This window comes from Zonotrichia leucophrys, chromosome 8 (assembly GCF_028769735.1).
Source record: "Zonotrichia leucophrys gambelii isolate GWCS_2022_RI chromosome 8, RI_Zleu_2.0, whole genome shotgun sequence".
Taxonomy (NCBI): domain Eukaryota; kingdom Metazoa; phylum Chordata; class Aves; order Passeriformes; family Passerellidae; genus Zonotrichia; species Zonotrichia leucophrys.
In genome coordinates this window covers 345,392-365,381 of record NC_088178.1, presented here as the reverse complement: position 1 = coordinate 365,381, position 19,990 = coordinate 345,392, and the positions used below count along the sequence as shown (strand labels likewise).

General features: G+C 42.3%; 1 protein-coding gene across 2 annotated transcripts in view; it reads right to left on the bottom strand.

The window, feature by feature from the left end:
• ATF6 (activating transcription factor 6) overlaps window positions 1–19,990 on the bottom strand; it is a 71,279-nt gene that overhangs the window by 28,044 nt on the left and 23,245 nt on the right. Inside the window, exons 10-14 of one of the 2 annotated variants that reach the window (XM_064719283.1) lie at window positions 19,592–19,735; window positions 17,723–17,842; window positions 15,895–15,997; window positions 14,886–14,950; window positions 10,830–10,941 (exon numbers count right to left, since the gene is read on the bottom strand). In XM_064719283.1, the coding sequence (XP_064575353.1) occupies window positions 10,830–10,941; window positions 14,886–14,950; window positions 15,895–15,997; window positions 17,723–17,842; window positions 19,592–19,735 (544 nt within the window). Of the gene's footprint in view, window positions 1–10,829; window positions 10,945–14,885; window positions 14,951–15,894; window positions 15,998–17,722; window positions 17,843–19,591; window positions 19,736–19,990 lie in introns of both variants that reach the window. The other variant, XM_064719282.1, reaches the window with a different exon arrangement.

The following is a 19,990-nucleotide window of genomic DNA, read 5'->3' as shown; positions in this document are numbered from 1 at the left end:
AGGCCATCTGTATGGCTAAGGATTCATCAACTATTAATAGCTTCTTCTAATTAAAGAGGTATTCAATCTAATAATGTTAAAGAAGTTATTGCCTCTGTTACTAATAATCTCAGTTAAGAGAGTATGAAGATGAAGCTCCCTTTATTTTTTTTGCCTATTGGTTTGTATTTAGCCCAGCCCAATGAGCTTCCTTCTTTTCACATTTGTAGCTAAGTTTCACTTCTAGGTTTCACTTCTAAATCTCAATTCTGAGTCCAGATTTTTTGCCAAACATCTGCTCTGTTTGAATTTCTAGTCTTGCTGAGGAACGCATAAATCAGTTTTTAGAAACAGAGATAATTTTATAAGTGAAACAGTACTATAAAAAAAAAAAATCAGCATTTTCCCCTAAAAAAGAACCCCTCAAACCAAAACAAGAAAACAATCTGATGGAAAACGGTCTTAAAAGCATATATAAGGTACAGGACTAACTCTTACTTGGAAGCAAAAAGGATGCCTGACATTGAGGATTCCTCATGAATCACCCTCGAGCTACCTGAAGTGCCCTTCAGAATGGCTGGGCACAGCCTGAGCAATCTGATCCCCATGACCACCTAAGACAGGAGGGTCCCTTCTCCTTCCCTGCCAGCCTCTGGCATTTGTCAGACTCTCCTGAAAGTGCCCTCAGCTCCTCAGACTGTTTTCCCACCAAGATAATAAAATAAAATAAAATGGCCCAAAGAGAGACCTGAGTACTCACAGCCAAGGAACTGGCATGGAGAACAGGAACCCTCCTTTCTGGTGCTGATAAACCATGTGAATGACTCACTGGTCTGTACCCTTAGAAAGTCCTGGGATCTGCTCATCTAGCTAGGGAAGAAAATAAATCATCCAGTTTTGAACAGTGTGAGAGTACTACAGTGCTGTACAAGCCATCACACAAGCCACCTGCACTTGTCCATTGTACAGCTGGTAGAAAACAGCAGTTCCACAAAAAAAGCTTTCCTGTGTGACAATAGTTTGCTTGGATCCTGCTCTGAAGGCTGAGAATGGACAAACAGAAGTGTGAACTGGTGCAGGAGCACCACACTCCTTGTCCATCTCCTGACACCATGTGAGTAACTGCCTGTCTGCCACAGCAATTGAATTAGCAAGATCACAGGCACCAGATTAGATAAAAGAGAGGGAAAGGTCAGCTTTGGGAAGATAAAAACGTGGGGATGCTTGCTTGCACGCCACTCAGAAGATATCAGGCTATTGCTTTCAGGCTGGGGCTGTCTCTCTTCCTGCAGAGTAATGTGTTTTCTTCTATCACTACTTGCCAGCTCTCCACCACATTTAGAACAGAATAGCTCGAGCAAATAAAAGCCTTTCATCTCCCCACTCAGGGTGAGATTAATTTTTTCCAGGTTTAGCTCTCTCACACAGTTGTCTGGGCTCCTTTTAAAACTTACAGAAGGAAAGGCACCTCTGGAGAGAAATCCACATTTAGGTAGGTGTTTGGGATAGGTGGGGAAAATTGAGAAGAGCTTTTCTGCCTCCATTTAGCAGAAAAGGAGCCTTGAGTGATGCTTGAGAATTTGTGGTGCCTGCTAGTCCATAAAGTAGCAACAGCAATCTGTGAAATTGTTTAAGAAAGAAAGCCAGATGCAAAGAAATTAAGAAAGAAAAACGGAAGTATGAGAGGAACACTGCAAATTAAGCAAACTTAAGCCTTTATCAGTCCATCTCTCACTTGCCATGTGCCAGCAGCATGTAGAACTACAGTAAAGGCTTTTGCCTTCAATAGTTCTAATGAGGTACATTTTGCTAATGGAAGAAGAAGTCTTGAGTTAATTTCCACATTTTCTACAAACATCCTACAAAGTGTGACGCAACCATATCAGAGAACCACAGAAACTCTGTTTTCATAAATGTGGGTTTTAAAAATGACATGCCCTATTCGCAACATTTCACCAAGCCACAGGAGTTTTCAGCTTTTTTATTTCAAAATACAAGGGACTTTCAGGTCAAAGAAACCTCTACCAGAATTTTAATCACAGAACAAAGATGTGAGGAATGATGCCTGAAAGGTTTTAGATGAGTATATATCAGTGTCCTCTTAGACACTGAGGGTACAAATACTATGGCAAAATAATTGATTTCACTACATGGATAGCATCAATTGCATGGGCACTTTTAAAATCACCTAAATTATGCTTCCATATGAACCCTCCCTTCTTTTCTTATTACTGTACTGGTTTTAATTCTACACAAAACAACTGAACATCTTGGACTCATGATGACTTCTGCAAATTAGCAGAGGTACTGAGCACCCTGATGGCACCAATCTAAATCTTCTCTTCTAGCTGGAGGGCAACTTAGCTTGCCATTAACCAGTTTAATATGGGTAGTCACTACTTTCTTCGTTACCTAAACTCATCAACAAAAATACCTTATCATGGTCGTAATGTGCAGGTTTACAGCAGAGCAAGAGCCTGAGGCTACTTCCTCCTGCTGGATGTGCTCCCTTTCACTTCCACTCCCTCCTGCCCTCTGAACCTCTCGTGGCCCTGCAGAGCTGTGCCTGACCCACACAAAGTCAGTGTGAACTCCAGGCAGTCCCCAGGCTGCAGATCATTCCCCTCTGTGCCTCTGACCCCACACACATCTGTATGTAAGCACACCAAGAGTACACACAGCCCTGTAACAACTGCACATGCCCTTACTGGGAGGGAAACCCAGACCAGGAGCACAGTAACACATCCTCTGGTGGGCCAGATTCAACACTGTAACTTCCTACAAGCCCAGGCAGCTGCACCAAGGCTTTGTCAGGGCATTTTCAATCAGAAAAAGCACTGCAAGCAGCTAGAGGTGATTTGTAACAGAACTGGACAGAAGGTGCCACAGCTGAGGTACAGGGCTCTGGTTTTTGTCTTTCAGTGCACACTAGTCTTGTTCTAAGATGCCTGCTTCCTAGGAGAATTAAGGTACTAGAAGTGACTTTTATAAACAAACAGGTAAATTCTCAAGTCAACCATCAAGATTTGGAGAGACTAAGTCATAAGGGTATCAACTTTGATTCATGTGAAGAGGTTCTACTCTGCTGGACAGCAGAGGAGGGATGGAGTGCTGTAGGGGATTAAATGATCATCACTTGAGAACTTACAGGAGGTCAGGTTCTTCTCTCTGGCCTATCCTGCACTCTTTACAGGCACATCTGTGCATGACAACGAGATTAAGGGACAGACATGCTTTTTACATGCATTTCTTACATCTCTTTGACAAGTGCCATGCTGTGGGCAATATCCTCCTCCTGGACTGCCATACCAAGCCAACACCAACCAACCTTACCCTGAAATGGAAACACCCTGTCACAACATTGCCATTTACCCAGCTGGCTTCACACCCTTTTTTCAGCATTGGTAGTACCACACCTAAAGTTTCCTTCTAGTTGTGTAAATGTAGTTCTTTACACTTTCTTTCATTCTCCTAGAGCTGCAATTACCTGATTTTGCCAAAAATTCACACCAAGCAAATGGCTGCATCTGTTGCTTTTCTCCAAATGACAGCACGTTGATGTCTACCTTCATTTTTGTACATGTTTCCCTATGTTGGCACTTTGGAAATTGAGTGGGAAGAAGGAAGGGAAACTTCATGCCTGGATTCTATGCAGCACCTCTGCTGCCTGCGGGAAAGTTAAGGCTTACAGCTGGTTAGTAAATGCCAAACAGATGGACCAGCAAAAGGAAAGAGAAACTCAGAGTGTTATTTCCTTGATGTTAAGGAGATGCCCTTCTGGAGATGGTGGTCCCAGATCACCTAAGACAGCAGATTGGTTTTCTTTCAGCTGCCTTTTCCAGGAGTCACCTGTCCACTGATTGTCTACTGAGTTCCTGATGAAAAACAGCAGATCTGAGTGCTCAGGGCTGTTCTTAGAGAGGAGAAGAGCTCCACACTGATTTCCTAGAAAGGAGATTAAACAAGGGCTTCCCAGATGCTAACAAGTGACTCAATCTAAGAATCTCCAAGCTGAGGAACAGCTTGGGAATGTGCACTTCTAGAGTCTCAGAGGAGAGCATTGTTTAACACACAGGAGACTGGCAGGACTCAGATCCTGAGAGGAAGGCCTGTGCACCTTCCCCACCTCTCAGACCACTTTCCTCATAGTGGATATAAGTCTCTTTGAGACAGCTGACACTTCCAACCTTGTTTTGGATAGTCATGAAACCAAGGAACCGTAACAACCACTTGTGCAAAACTTGGTGGCCCTTTGCCAAGCAGCTCCAAGGGCAGTGGCCCATGGCATTTAGCAGGCAGGCCACTCCTCCACAGCATCCTCATGCTGCAACACACTGCTCGAGCTGTGCACATGCACCTCCTGCACAGCTTTGCCTTCTCTCCATGAAAAACACTGTCAAGTGCCAGAATTATTCACAGGCACATTTTAACGTTTACAATCAAAACACAAAGAGGATTTCCTGAACAGTGGTTTCCAGTGTGAAGGATCTCTTAGCTTAGCCCATGGCATTCTGAATTCCTAATCACTAACTCAAAGCCTGACAGTCTCTATTAAATGTGCTGGCAAAATTGGAGTTCATCCAACTGCAGGGTGAAGAGCAAAGCTGTGCCAGGCATGAGGCAAAACGATCTCTTCTCACACCCATCACCATTCCAGTAGATAGACCACAAACAACTAGGAGACCCAGAAGCTGAAAACAAGTTTTATGTTCCACTTTCAAGCAATTTCAAAGCCAGTTTAAAGATAAGAATGTAGAGTGAATTCCATCACACTTCTTGTCCTAGGAGTATTTAAAAATAAAACCTGGAAGCTAGCAGAGTTCTGTTTGGTCCAGTGGGAGGTGATGATAATCTGCACACACTCATAACAGCACCTGGGCTCTTACTTCATAAAATAAGCTTTGTGTGCTGTCCAGCTAAAAATCTGGCAAAAGGATTAATTCTAACTGGAAGCAAATAACTTCATCTGACCAGAATTAACTCTAAATGTGTGCCTAAGATTTTAAATAATGCTCTCAAATGTAATACTGTAATGATTAATATTTGCTAAAAGGTAGGACACTAATGAAACCAAACCCATCTCTATTATGCATGCTTTACTTTTATACAGACCCTAGAGTGCCAGATATAAAACCAGAAAATGAACAGAAAAATATCACTAGTCTGAAGCTGTGGAAGTGTGAAGTTCAACTAAGAAAGCAAGCAGGGGTACTTCCAAGTGCTCTTTGTGTGTAGTCATTCAAGGCAAGCAAAGTATCATGAAGGTCATTTTTTCAAGCAGTTCATTCCTATCAGATTCAAGTCAGTGTCTTACTGGACACGCAGTTCCAGAGGTGAAGGGATCATTTATGTTTCTGTACAGTTATGGCTCAGTCAGCATCGATCCCACAATTAGATACTGCTACAGATCATAAGCAAGAGCCCACCATTCCCTTCTGGGAACTGTTCAGAATAATCCGAGTAAAATTTTCTTCAATGAACATCCTGCTATCACAAAAGAAAGATGTACTATTATCTGGCATAAGTAAAGTATTATTAATGCATTATTGAACTTGGGTTATTTCCTGGAGGAAGGGAACTGTTTCAGAGCTCCATATTTTCACCACCTGCTCTGATTGAGCACAAATTAATTGTCTGTGGATAAACTTGTGCTCCTGCTCACTTTGTGGGTGGCAATTGCCTGTTCTGTACTCTTATAGTGCTGTTCTGTACTCTCATTAAGTGAGATACTGCTGTCATTCCTTTACTGAGACAATTCCCACTATATAATCACATCTTCCTCCCACGCTTCCCAATTATACTTCTCTAGCCTATGTCCACACTGATTTCATAACCAGTGGGATTTTACAGAGGTTTTCCAAACCCAACAATCTTCCTTTCCTTCTTGCCCACAGCTCTTTGTCTCTCAAGCATGCAGCACATTTTAAATACATGTATGCTATTACTGGTCACGTCTCCCTGCAACCACTTTGGGTTCTGGAGACATTTCTTGCAGCGTGTTTTATTTTCACTATAATTATCTGCAGTGTATGTTGTCCTTCCAAATACTAGTTTAAAAATAACAATGTATTAGTTAGATCTGGGATGTGTAAAGAAATTCAGTGATGGCATTAATATGAAATTATTACACTGGACACCGGGGATTTGGAAGGAGAAAATTCCCTGACACAGAAAGAATCCAAAGTCTGGCCAGAAAAGATGGAATTTGTAACAAAGAATACAACAGGCCAGACTTAATTTTCACTATCGACACTTAGATGGAAACAGGAGGTTTTCATAATGGATTTTCAAATCTGAAAGTCAAATACAGCTGTAGTTTGACAGAGGCTGACTCACTGAGCTTCAGGGCATGCTGAAGCACAATCACACATTCTGTTTGCTTCCAAATTCTCCCAGAGAGGCATGAACCGGCCTCACAGAGGAGACAGGATAAAGGGTGAGCTCTGCTTTGAAAAGGACAGACAATTTATCATGGATACTATGCCCTAAACCTCAGTTTTTTTACCACATGTTATTCTCAGCATATTTATAAAATATAAGACAAGATCTAAAAATCTTACAATCCTGTGATAAAGTAACCTTTTTCCTCTGAACAGCTGCTAAGGTCAGGCTCCACAGGAAAAAAATCTGCATATTAACTGACAGCAGTTGCAAATCCACAGGACTCAAAGAGAAGAGCTGCTCTATCTCTAGACAGATAGGGCAGCAGGACTGTGTGGGTCTAATCAATTCATCTGAATGAAACACTGAATTACACATCCCAGTCTGCAGAAATCCACAAAGAAGTCAACAGCAGAAAACACTATGTTCAGTAAAAACCACCCATTGTCAAGTGCAACAAAGTAGGAGGAAAATATATGTTAGGACTGAATTTCTGGCTGTGAAACATCATCTGAAGCCAACTTCTTCTAAAGCAGTTTTCCCTGCAGGATGTTGATGGCATCAGGAGTGCAGTGAATTGGAACCTGCCTCATTCAAATTATTGCTGCCAGCAGTGTGTGCAGCACAGCAAACTGCTGCTGCACAAGCATGTCAAAGCCAGCCTTTATCATCTTTTGCTTCCTGAAAGTAACAGATCATCCCAAATACAATTATATCATCTCAAATACAATTAGCACAGGACTGGCTTATTACCAACAGAAGCACATTTCAACTTTGCTCCTAGCAAACAAAGAAAGAACAAATGTTCTGATTGAAATTTGGCTTAATAATTTCAGCAAAAACTTGTTTGCAGAACTTGAAAAGCTGTTAAATGCTTACTGCAGATGTTGGCTTATAGGACCAGAAATTTACTTTCATAATAAGAGGTTTCCCTGAAGATCTATGGTTTATGGCACTGAAGCAGAAATTTATAAAGCCAATTCCTGGTCTTACAGAAGCTGGTAAAGACTTTGCCATTGATTCCCATAGGGCCAGCATCACTCTTTCTCTAAGAAACAGAAACCATTTAATATCTACTTTTTACTGCATTCTATTGTAAGATACTCTATATGCACTGCAATAAATGCAAGTGGGAAGCTTTTATATTAGAAGACATTTCTGTTTTGAGATAGAGAAGTAGTGAGAGGAAATGCCAGAAGTCCTCTGAACTTCCCAAGTGAATTAAACTCTAAACTTTGTTTTCCTTAAGAACAGTAATTACATTCTTACCCTAAAAAATGTCACTGTCCTTAAATAAGCCTGCAGAGATGTCATCACTGAGTGAACCTTCCAGGATGGAGAAATCTACTCCAAGTTGTTTAATCACTCCAAGTTGTGGGGACTCTGATCCTAACCACACAAGGGTGGAATGATCTGAAGCAGCATTTAGAGGCCAAAGTGAATTGGATGGGATTTGTTTCCTCCAATGATTTAGTTCATTACTTTTCACATTAAGCTAGCTATTCAGGTAATTCTGAAACAATTGCAAGGCCTGAGCAGATGTGAGCTCTGACAGAGAGTTGTGTGGGTGTCAGGTGTCCCTTCCCTGCTGACAGAGCACCTCAGATCCACCAGCTGGCCTTTTGTATCCACACAGACACTACAGAGCAGAAATCAAGAGGGTTGGCAGAGCAGCAGACTCTTGTTTAAAATGACATTACAGATTCCCCTGATAACAGCAATAAATTAATTTCTTTAGACCCAGAGCAAAAGCCCTGCTTCTTTCATGGACTCAGCTGATCCAAATGCTACTTTATTTTCCTCTCTCCTCCTTAAAAAGGAAAAAAAAAAACCCACGTAAACTTTAACTGTAAATATGTGGACCTGCAAGCCTTCCAAGACAAAGGAGAGAAAATAAATTTGATGAGATCATGGGAATCTCAGTCTTACAGGTAGCAAGCATCAGCAGAAGAACATGCAGTGTGCAACAGCTTTGCTTCCCAGTCCTGCATTTTCAGAAGTCTTGGTTGAGTCCTACCATGTAAGAGGCAGGGATGGCCCTAGCAAATCCCATTTTCTAGAAAATCCAAGGAACTCAGGGCATGGCTTCTGCAGTGCAAGTGAGAACACACAAAAAATGTTCCATTTTATCACAGGCATCCAGGAGAAATGCTGGGGTTTGTGAGGCTGCAGAGCAGGAAATGGGGACAGAGGATCCAGGGACATCAAATGGAAAGGAACTCCTGACAACCACAGTCCACCTTCCACCTGGAGCACTACAACCAGAACCACCCATTCCCTGCAACTTTTAACTACATGATTCTTGTTCTGTTTTTTATGTTACAGGGCTGTAACAGCTTATTAAGTATGTGGGAGTGTCTGCATGGCAAACAGCAAGAGAGGAGAACAAAACATTTCATCTCCAGGCCTTGGCTCCTCACTTGGACAAGCACAAGCAGCACAAGTGAACTTTGGGACAGCACTGGGGGGGAATCAGTCCTCTCACAGCTCCTAATCAGTAGGGAAAAGGGAGCTGTGGTCCAGAGAAAATGAAGTCAGCAATCCCCAGGAGGAGGTGAAAGGGCACCTTCCCAGGCTGGGGCCCTGCTGATGGCACCCCTCTGGCTGTGCAGGAGTCCTTTCTTCTGCACTCACAAAAGAATCTAAGCAAATCATTGAAAAGTGCCTCAGGGCAGAGCTTGCTGCTAGATCAGGTTTGCCCTGTTTAAACAATAAATGAGGTAATGCATGAAACTGCCTTCTATTTGAGGACACTTCATTCATAAAACAGAAATACCAAAAGCTTTGCAACCAAATAAACTCCATAGATGGGTTTAAAAGGCCCCTGCACCCCTCCCAGCAAGTGAGCAGAGCAAGCTGCAGGGATTCTGTGGCACAAGGCACACTGTTTCCAAGGACAGCTCTGTGACTTGAAATGAGAGCTGACAACTTCCAGGTCATTAACCCAGCAGTGTAAACAGGACCTATGGACATGTACATGCATTCAGGTGGGCTGGAGCAATGGCCCCAAGTGCAGAAGTCTACAAACACTGCTCTGATCTTTGTTCAGAGTTTCCAGGAAAACTTTTATTCTCTGCTCCCTTTTCCTCAACCTCAGGATATGTGGAGCCTGGTGCTGGCTATATTTGTGTTGCTAGCTGAAAGAACAGCAGAACATGCCAAGCATTTAATAACAAAATTCCAGCCTTGTGACACAACCCAGTAATCCCAAGACTGGAAGCTAACCTCATATTTCTGCTCAGCATAAAACCTTAATACTAAGAAGAGCACCGCTGTTTTTATTTTGCCTGAACCTTTTCTACAGAGGTGCATCTCACAAGCCAAGAAACCTGCTGTGTACCAGGTGGAACAGGGCTGTATTACCCATGTACCTGTGGCATCTACAGATTGGTGGTTATGACAACACAGGAGCTGCTCAAACCAGCTGTGCTGATCTGTGTGTTCTTACACAGAGCTGGTTTTAGCTGGGTGAGCTGCTGTCATGGCCACTCCTGGTGCCCACCACCTCAGGGCCCCTCTCGGGTCACTCCTCTGAACAGGAAACAAATGGAGCTTTGCAGGGTCCTGGCAGGATCACAGCTGGGTGTGAACATGCACAGAACAATTCTCATCTAACACCCCAACTGCAAAATGGCAGGGCAGGAGGCTCAGCAAGGCCCAGGGTCAGCCAAATGTGCATAGCAGACATTTCTAATGACTCATCGAGACCTCTGCAAAAGGGAGGAAAGAAGTTCCTCCAACTCCAGGTTGATGTTTCAACCACTCTCTGCCTTGATCATTTCCATCACCAGATCCCAACCAGCTTCTCACTGCTGCAGCTATCCTGGCTTTGACACTAGTCAGGCTTGCAGTGCAGAAAGTGCCATCAGACACCTGAAATTCCATTTTATAACAGCTTTTACCACCAGTAACTGTGCTGCAGATGTGACAAAGCTGCAGCACAAGCCTCTGCTCTATCTCAGCACAGACAGCAGGCCCCCTCATCTGTGCCAACTTACAAGTCACAAAACAGCAGAAAAATTGTGGCCCTGCACACAGTTCTCTACAGCTGCAATATGTGACACATGAAACTGCAAATGCAAGAGTTTTAGGGGAAGACAGAAACTGTATTGTGCTAACAGTAGTAATTTGTGCAGAGGGTATATTTGTTCCCATACTCAGAAGCAGAGAAGGTTTGTACCCCTTTTAAGTAGCTCTAATGTGTGCTGAACCACAGAGTTCATGCAATTTTGGGCTGCCTTGCCCTGGCACTATAATGTTTCCTGCAAAGCTCTTTCCATTCCCAGCATGACGGGCATGTTCTACAAAGCCCATGATCTGGCCATGTTACTTGTAAAGGACACAGAGAAGCATAATTTCAGGAGAAACACATTTACCTTCAATCTTGCCTAAGTCATCTCTGGTATCTCTGCAAGAAGCAATCTCAGGGACCTGAGTAAAAGGCCAGCAGCAGCCCCTGCTACACTTACCCTGCGGAATGACACCACATAGAAGGTATCTTCCCTTCGGTGAATCGCTTCAAAGAAGTCCTGATAGCTCCTTGGAGAGGCATAATACACTTGCAGCTCATTCCCTGAGTTCCTGCTGAAATAAAGAAGGGCAAAGGTAATTATTTTAGACTAGACAGGTAATTTCAGTGAGACTTTGGAGACCTGCTTTTTAAAGGAACTCCAGCTCTTCCTCCACTGAGAGAAACTTGAGGAACACAGAACACAGGTGAAGGTAATCAAACTACTCAGTACTTTTTGAAAGTTCAAGGTGTTTCAAAGGTCTTACTGTGGCAAAGTTTTCCAGATTTGTTTTTGTTCATGCTTCTGAGGCCAGCAAAAACCTGCTTGCTAGCTCAACAGGAAAAAAAGGTTTCAACCTAAAGTGTCTGAAAAATTGTGATGACTTCTGAAAATAAATTTCAGGATAAAATGTCGTTCTGAAATAAAATATCAAACTATTTAGCAATGAAATAATTTTCTTTTACTGCTAAGAATCCAAACCACTGAAATTGAAAGAAGTACAAAATTAAGCATAAACAAAGTTTTTAATTTACTGTCAAATGACAAATTCACCTTCTTTCTCACTCACATTTCTTTTCTTTTTTTTCTGCTGTGTCCTCTTGTCAACTCAAAGATTTTTCCCCGGTCAACTCCAAGGTTTGTTCTTGATTTCAGTTTAGACAGAGGAACAAAAATAAGATATTCACATAATTCTGGCTTATCTTTTCCACGGTTCTCATCTTACACATGAGACACAAGGAAAAGATGCTCTAAACCATTCTAAGCCAAAACACTGGCAAGTCCTACAGTCATGGTACTTATCCATTGTTTATCTTGGAAAGGTGAGAAATTCCTAGCATATACTGCTATCATTAATACTTCCCCAATCCCATTCCAAAAGAACTTATTTAATCACACTGGAAAGCTGCACTCAGGGAAACCATCAGCTGGACCTTCAACCTGTCATTTTCATTTCCTCCACTTTAATAGCACACTGTGTGTTTGCAGCAAGGACACTGACTGGGCATCCCTCCCCTCCCAAGTTGTCTTCTGCTGACCCAGGTTTTGAACTAGGAGGGCTAATTTAGATTATTTTAGTACGTTTATAAAACATAACAAGGCACAAATCTATCACCAAGAGATTCTCAAGCAGCAGTAATAACAGGCTGTCACCATCTTCTCTTCCACTGCTAACCCAGTCCTGTCACAAGCAGAAGACTGCAGCTGACAGGGCAGCTGCCCTTTCATAGGACTGGGGGTGCAAGTCCTGGGGGATCAGGAGCAGGCAGCTCTACTCTACACATCCCTTTCTGCAGATCTCTGCATGAGAGGACTCAGCTCCTGTCCTTCACACACAGGAAACAAAGGCTGGAGCTAATCTGAGCTTGATTACTCATCCACAAAAATACACAGGCACAGCAAGTCCCTCCTGAGATGGAGCGTGGAGCTGGGCTGTGATGAAAGGCATCACACCTGAGATGGAGCGTGGAGCTGGGCTGTGATGAAAGGCATCACACCTGAGATGGAGCATGGAGCTGGGCTGTGATGAAAGGCACCAGCACTGGAGCTGGGCTGAGATGGAAGGCACAGCACTGCACATACAACACATCCTGAGAACTGACACAGGCTACACAGAGCTGTGTGCTAGCCCACACTCCGTGTGACACAACAAGACCTGAAAACCAGCCACAGGACAAAACTGCCCCAAAGCACTTAGAAACCACAGGGTCTTTCCAAAGCTCTGCTGGTTGTGTAACACACCAAATATGAGAGATACCAGGGGTTTATTGTAGGTACACAGATTGTGGTAATTGGGAATGGGGCTGTGGCCAAGCCTCATCCCTAGTGGGCTACAACTGTGAAAAGCAAGTGAACAGTATTGAAAGCAATGAGAAACCAATCACAGAAGGGAACAGAGGGCACACAGGTACAGTGCATGAACAAAGAGGTATAAAAGGTTGGGCTAAAGAACAAGAGGGGCAGATGTTTGCAGCCTTCTGAAGTGATATGTCATTCTGTACAGGCAGACACCTGAAGCCTTCTGATGTGATATGGTGTAAGGGCTGAAGCTTTCTGAAATGGTAAGATGATACTCTGTGTATCATGGCCATCTCAACTGCAACATGTGCTGTGGTGTGTGCTGTGACATATTGCAAGGCAGGACATCACATCTGCCCACAGCCGCGATGGACCGCTCCACCAAAGGGAGGGAGTAGCTCCAGAACCAAAACCAGCTGCAAAATTATCAGATTTTTAAGTAACACTTTTGCATATTACAAGAAAGCACCATCTTAAATTGTTGTATCCCAAACAATGGTGCTGAACCTGGCCATTTATTGGGAGATAAAGAGAACTTTTGTTTTAAAATTCTGAAGGACACTGCTTGTCATGCACCACAGAGCACTGGGATGTTGCACACAGGCTTGTTTGGGAAGAAATGAAGCAGGACACAGTGCTTTATGCATCAAGAACCACAATCTAAACAGTGCAAAACTTAGGAATATAACTGGAGAGTCTCATTTTGATACCTGAAGCCTTAAGAAGCACTCTTACATAAGCCCTCAACAAAATCACCTCTGAAAAAAGCCACACTATCCTATAAAGAGATGAGGGGTGATTTTCTTTGAAATCATCTTAAATTTATCTCCTCCACAGCTTTGACTTCCCTGAAATTCTTTTCAATCCTCAGCTTCCTGATGGGAGATTACAATGGACATGGAGACTATCTCTTCTAACAGAGGCATTCAGTAAACCTGAAGTTAAGCCTTTGAGTAGGACATTGGACTAGAGATCTCCAGAGGTCTTTCATAACCTAAACTTCCCTTGATTCTATGATTTCATGGAGCACCTAATAGCTGGTGGCTCCAAGAGGAGCTGGAAATCTGTTATATGTTCTTAGCAGTTCCAGGACAGTCTCAGCATGCAGCTGCCATGACTCACCAGTCCTGTTCACATAAACATCCTTAATGTGAAAAAACCCCAAAAAACCTCACTTCCTTCAGAGTGCAACAGATGCATGATGTTTCACGCTGTTTCCAATAATCCAGATGATTTTTTTTCAAGAGTAATGCAAGCATGTATATTAAACTGCCTTATGGCTTGAGACTGGCTCATCAGTGCTCAGTTGAAGCAGCTATCCTTCATCTGCCTGTAGAACTCAAAAAGCTTTTATTTTTCTCTTGTAAGTCAAGATGTATCAATCAAAATTTGACAGCCTGTTCTCCATAACATTTGCCTGCAGCTTGCTCTTTTCCCCTGGGCTGATGCTGCTTTCAGAGCAGCAGTGCAAACAGGAAGGCCACAGTGTCTTACTTGCCACAGCACCACTGCAGGTGGTGTTCTCACCAAAAAGTCCCCTCCATACTCCATTCTGCTCTTACACTCCTCTTTGGCACTTCAAAGCAGACAGTCTTCTAAACAGTTTCACACAGAGATCAGGAGAGAGAAGTTTTATTTCCTTAATCTTTTCTGTCTGGTACTTCCCAGGGAAGAGGGACAGGATAGTTATGAAGAGGGGTGGGCAGGGGACATCAGGAAACTATCCATTAACATGTTCCAGTAATCACCAGAGAAAAGTCAGCAGATGGAGACAAAGAATGCAAATGAGATACAATGGTACTTTAAGTTCATCATAACAATTTGGTGCTGGCTCTACCCTTGAAGATAATGAGAGAAACCTTTGAAACCTTCTTATAAACTAACGATGTTCTCAGAGTCCAAAATCAGTTCCCCCTGTTTTTCCCTAAATATTCAAATCTGTTTAGAAAGGGATTCTGGACAGCAAAGCAAAGATTTTCTTAAAATTCATAGCTAGAAAAACCCTGGAAGAGTACAGCTGTGATACAGGGGTCCCTTCAACTGTAATATAAATAATTAGAAGCTGTTATTTGCTAAGGGACAGAATTAGACCAAGAAAAGTAGATGTATTTGGCTTAAGAACTCTGAGAAGATGAAAATGGTCATTCTTTACCAACTGTTGGTGAAAAACTAGGTTACTAAGTAGAAAGCAATAACAAAGGAGCTGCCCTGCCTTACCTGAGACTGGTGTCTGTGTAAGGCATGGCCATTAGCTGGGAATCTGCTTTGTCACTGAGGGAGCTCTGAAAAAGGGGAAAAAAGAAAAGATGACACAAAGTGAAACCAATAAGCAATTCTGTGGTTTGCCACTACATTAAATGCTACACACAGAATGGGGGGCAGAGGTTAATCAGCACCCTGCACCAGAAACGTGCATTTTTCCACTGAAACATGAGAAACTGAAATGGTCATCAATCAAGTTGCAAAAACAAAACCAGCAAGATTTTAATACAGCCAAATTTGAAGCCAACATTCAGAGACAAGAAAGGGAGCTTGGCATCATAGACAGCATTTCTAAACATTCTACCACTCTGCTCTGGACACAGGTGAGAAGGATCTCACGTTTAATACACAACACTTCTTCTCTAGAATACTGCAGTCTTTCCCACACTGTAATGCTCTGGACAACCGCCCGCCACAACATTGCTACATCTAATCAATTTAAACACTTTGAAAATTCATTGTCTTAATTTCAGCCTTAATGTAAGTATGCCATCTAGATAAAAGAGATTTTAAAAAATAAGAAATATGAGCACAAGTCTCATAATTCTGTAGTCGTACAAAAAAAAAAAAATCCCTCTGGCAATAATTTAAACAATAGAAATATTTCAATAAAACGAATCAGCTGTCACCCTTAACAGTGAGTCAGATGAATGTGCTGTAGAGGTTGTATTTCTCTCCACTAAGCAATTGCTTATCCTTACAGAGACGCCATAAAAAGCATAACAATTTATTTAATTTTAGAAAATGCTGCACATATTCTGATGGCTGCAAAAAACAATTCCAAACCCTGAATCCAAGAGCACGAACGGAAGAACCAATCTGACAATGCAATAATCAACCAAACGGAGCAGTTCCAAATGGGATGTGCTGGCTGCCCTAACTGCAGGCACGATGGCCACTCCTGTCTATGATGCCAGGTGCACGTGAGGGAGAGGGCTCAGTGGAATGGGTTTTGCTCAGGTACCTGCGGGACTCGTGCTCGCTGCTGCTGGCTGTTGCTCAGGCGCCGCGACCGCGTGCGCTCCACCTCGTGCCTGTGCACCCATCCTCGCAGCTCGTGGGTCAGCCTAGGAGGGCACAGCATCAGCACACACTGCACACAACACTGGCACCATGGTTCAGTTATACAACAGTTTAGCTGCCAAGGAGATGATGCCTTGGGATTTTAGCTTGTATGTTTGTCATATATTTGTAATCCTGCAGTTCTTTAGGGTATACACATACAGTGTTAGCTACTGTCTTCACATTTTGGTCAGACACAACAATTCCTCTCTAGGCCTGGGAATCAAAGACACCTCCCTGCCTTAGGCCCTGAGAAACATAAACAAAAATGAGTTGGGGGGGTGCAAACTTGGGTTAAATTACTTCATTACCTGAACCTGTAATTGAAAGATTAACCCCCAATATGCAAATGGACAAAATATGCAAAAGTATGAAAACCCATGACCTGTCATCCATTTTTGGGTGTAGGCCCTGGATGAGCTTCGACTGCCCAAGGTGTACCTACTGAAGGCCTTTAATAAATACCCTGCTTTTACTCTGTTAGTCTTGTCTAGCCTCTGTTCTAGGTGGCCACTACAAGGCATCACAGACACTGAAGATTACTATTATTTCACCTTATAATAGCTTATTTTTAATACCACAGGAAGAAAATACAATTTTAAGATTTATCTATAAAGTATTAGATTCACGGGTGTTCCCACATAAAATAGATGTGGAAACACCCATTCTTTTGTCCTTTCTTTTGCCCAACAAACAGTAATTTTGAAATTAGTGGAAGGACCACTTAAATTTAAAATTAAAAGTTGATCAATTCAAGACAAATTATTGATTAAGGATAAATTTTGGCAAATCAATCTGAGAGAAAGGATGGACAAAGAGAATGGAGATAAGGTTAGTGACTCATATCTACGGAAAAAGTAGAGCTAAGTGTTTTCGAACAGTGAAAAAAGAACATCTGCAATGTCAGGTTCAGACTGCTTCTATCAGAAGCTGAAGAACAGAAGACCATCTTTTATATACCTCAGCTGGGAAAGGCTTTTAGCTGGACTTGATTTCCACATCATTAACACTTTTCTACATACGAAGTGACCTCTCTTTTAAGTCATGAAAACCCCCCAGACTATCAGAAAACTGTTATTTGGTTATTGCAAATGACCAGTGTGAAAACAGAGTGGTGAAAATCATTACTAAAAATCATGGAAACGTTACAAAGATCTAAGTTGTCCTTATGACAGCAGGCATTGTGTGACACTGTTCACAGGGGTCTTAGGATGAGGGAAGAGACGAGGATCTGACTCCATGTTTTAGAAGGCTTGATTTATTATTTTATTATATATATTACATTAAAAATATACTAAAAGAATAGAAGATAGGATTTCATCAGAAGGCTAGCTAAGAATAGAAACAGAAGGAATGATAACAAAGGCTTGTGGCTTGGACAGAGAGTCCGAGCCAGCTGTGATTGGCCATTAATTAGAAACAACCACATGAGACCAATCACAGATCACCTGTTGCATTCCACAGCAGCAGATAATCAATGTTTACATTTTGTTCCTGAGGCCTCCCAGCTTCTCAGGAGGAAAAATCCTAAGGAAAGGATTTTTCATAAAACGTGTCTGTGACAGGCATTGGACAGTGCAGACACTCAGGAGACACTGGTCACGTACTGGATTAACACCATGAATGGACAACAGTATCATCCACAGCTGTCCAGCAGCACTCAGCCAACACAGAGTTGATGTATCCACCCCTAATAAACTGTAAATGCTCTCAACAGGTTGTTTTCTCACCTCAGTGACTCTGTCCTGTTGATCAGAGGCCGGCAGGGTGGTGGTGGTGGTGAAATATATAACAGTGGTTCTTCTGAGACTATCATTAGTGCTTTGTTATCAGATACAGAACGGTCATACCTGGGAAAAATCAACAAAAGCACAGCAAGAAATCCCTTAAAAGACTTTTTCCTGACCCTTTGACCAAAGCCAGAGAATGAGCACTATCACCAGCAGACCCATGAATGTTACAGCTGCTCCTGTGAGACCTCTGAAACAGGTGAGTAACAATTCCTATCAAACATCCAATGTTCTTAGTCAATCCCTCAAAGGGGGCTGACAGCTCTCAGTGCAGGGCAGACAGATGAGCATTAGCAGATGTTGGATCTCTTCCCAAGAAGGCCAGATATTGATAGAATATGTAGTCTGTAAAATATTCCTCATAGTATGCAAACTATGTGATGTCTGCAGACACAACTTTTTTTTTTCATTCCAGAGCTGTGCAAGACTTGCTACAGAAATACGAAATTTATTATCCACTAAAACCATGCAGATAGAAAGACCATAACCTATGTAACAACTGAGCAGCCACAAACTATATTATAACTGAATGGAGAGGATTTACATCTCTGTCTCCAGAAACTAGCTTAGTTTTGGTAAGAAGTAAAAAGCAGCATGTATTTCTCTACAAAAATCCATAACACTCAGCAATTCCTGAGGGGTTAACTATTTATCACCAAATATCTAATGTAGGTTTCTCTCCTGACTGGTTATCAATGTAACAGCTGTAGTCCTCTTGATTTTGACAGACTTGTAGCTCCTGAACCTCAAAATCTTTCTGAAAATTCAGGTATAAGAGCTTATGAAAGCCTTATTCATAATCCCCTCCCTTTCCCAGCTTTCTCTCCAACTTCATGTCCGCTTCTCTCTACTGCATCTAGGACTGATAAAGAATATGCAGCAAAGAGCTTACAGCTTGCCAAACCCATGGTGAAGCAGAGAAAGAAAAGGAGGTACAGGCATGAGCACATCCTCCTGAGAGAACCACTCCACTCTTCTGTCCCACAGCTCATGGTCTGAAATGCAGCACGTAGGATACAAAGCCCTCACCATGGCTACAGCCTTAAAATGCTCCTGATTTATTGCTTTCTTTTTGCATGGCAAAATACATTAGGGCTTTCTGCACATCTGTGCCTGGCTTTGTTCAACCAGCCAAAACACTCTGCTGGAAAGGGACAGTCTAATAGGATAGATCTTGTAACGGGAAAACATGAGCTGTATTAGCCAGACTTCAATCTGGAGGCAATTATATGTTCACTTATGCACTGCATGCTGGAGATCTAGGAAGCCTGAAAGGCAGTATTGAATTAAATAATGGATAAGCTCAGGGATGGACTCAGATGGACTTTTTAAAATGAAAAAGAGACTGCAAAGTGCATAGTGTGTTCTTACTTGTGAACTTCCCCAGTCTTCTCTGGAGCAACTAAGAAAACAAGTACTCCAGCATGAAAAGTAAGAAGAGATAGATAACATGACAGCTATCACAACTATGCAACCTAAAATATAGATCAGAGGAAAAAAGCAAACAGCTGAATTGAAGAAGGTCCTGGAAGTCTTGGTGACAAGCACTTGTGGATAAGCTCTCTTCCCTAACACCCTGCAGCACAGCCACGTGTACACTTCTGAAGCTCTACACATTAGGTACTCTGGGAGATAAAACATCATATTCATTTGAAAAGCAAACTGAGAAGCTTTCAAAACACTGTGCTTAGAACTCAGGTACTCTGTAAAAGCAGCAAGAGCACCAGCCAAAAAAGTGAGCAAGGCAGTGAGGGCTAAAAGCACCAGTGCCCTCTGCCATCCAAAATATGTAAAAGGTTTTGATCTCACCTGTTACTCTTCTCTAAAATGATGCCCTCAGGTATCTTCTGAGCTGTGCTGGACTCCTGGTGAGCTGAGAACTCCAGAAGATTTCTGGTCCGGTGGTTAGAACTCACAGTGGAATCTACTGCATTGGGATCCTTTTCAAATACACTGGAAAACATAGTAAACATAGCAAAATGTATCACACACATAAGAGCTCTTCAAGGCAGAGCATTTTCTGTAAGGCATTTAACACTCAGGTGGAGAAGTTTCTGGCTGCTGTTACATTACATGGATAAGGTTCATGTTGTATCTACTGTAAAAAACTGAGGCGTCATCATAATATCATTGTTCAAAGCAGTAGTAGTCAGAAAAGAATTTCTGTTCTCTTTTTCAGTTTTAATTGATTGAAGGATTCAGATGCTC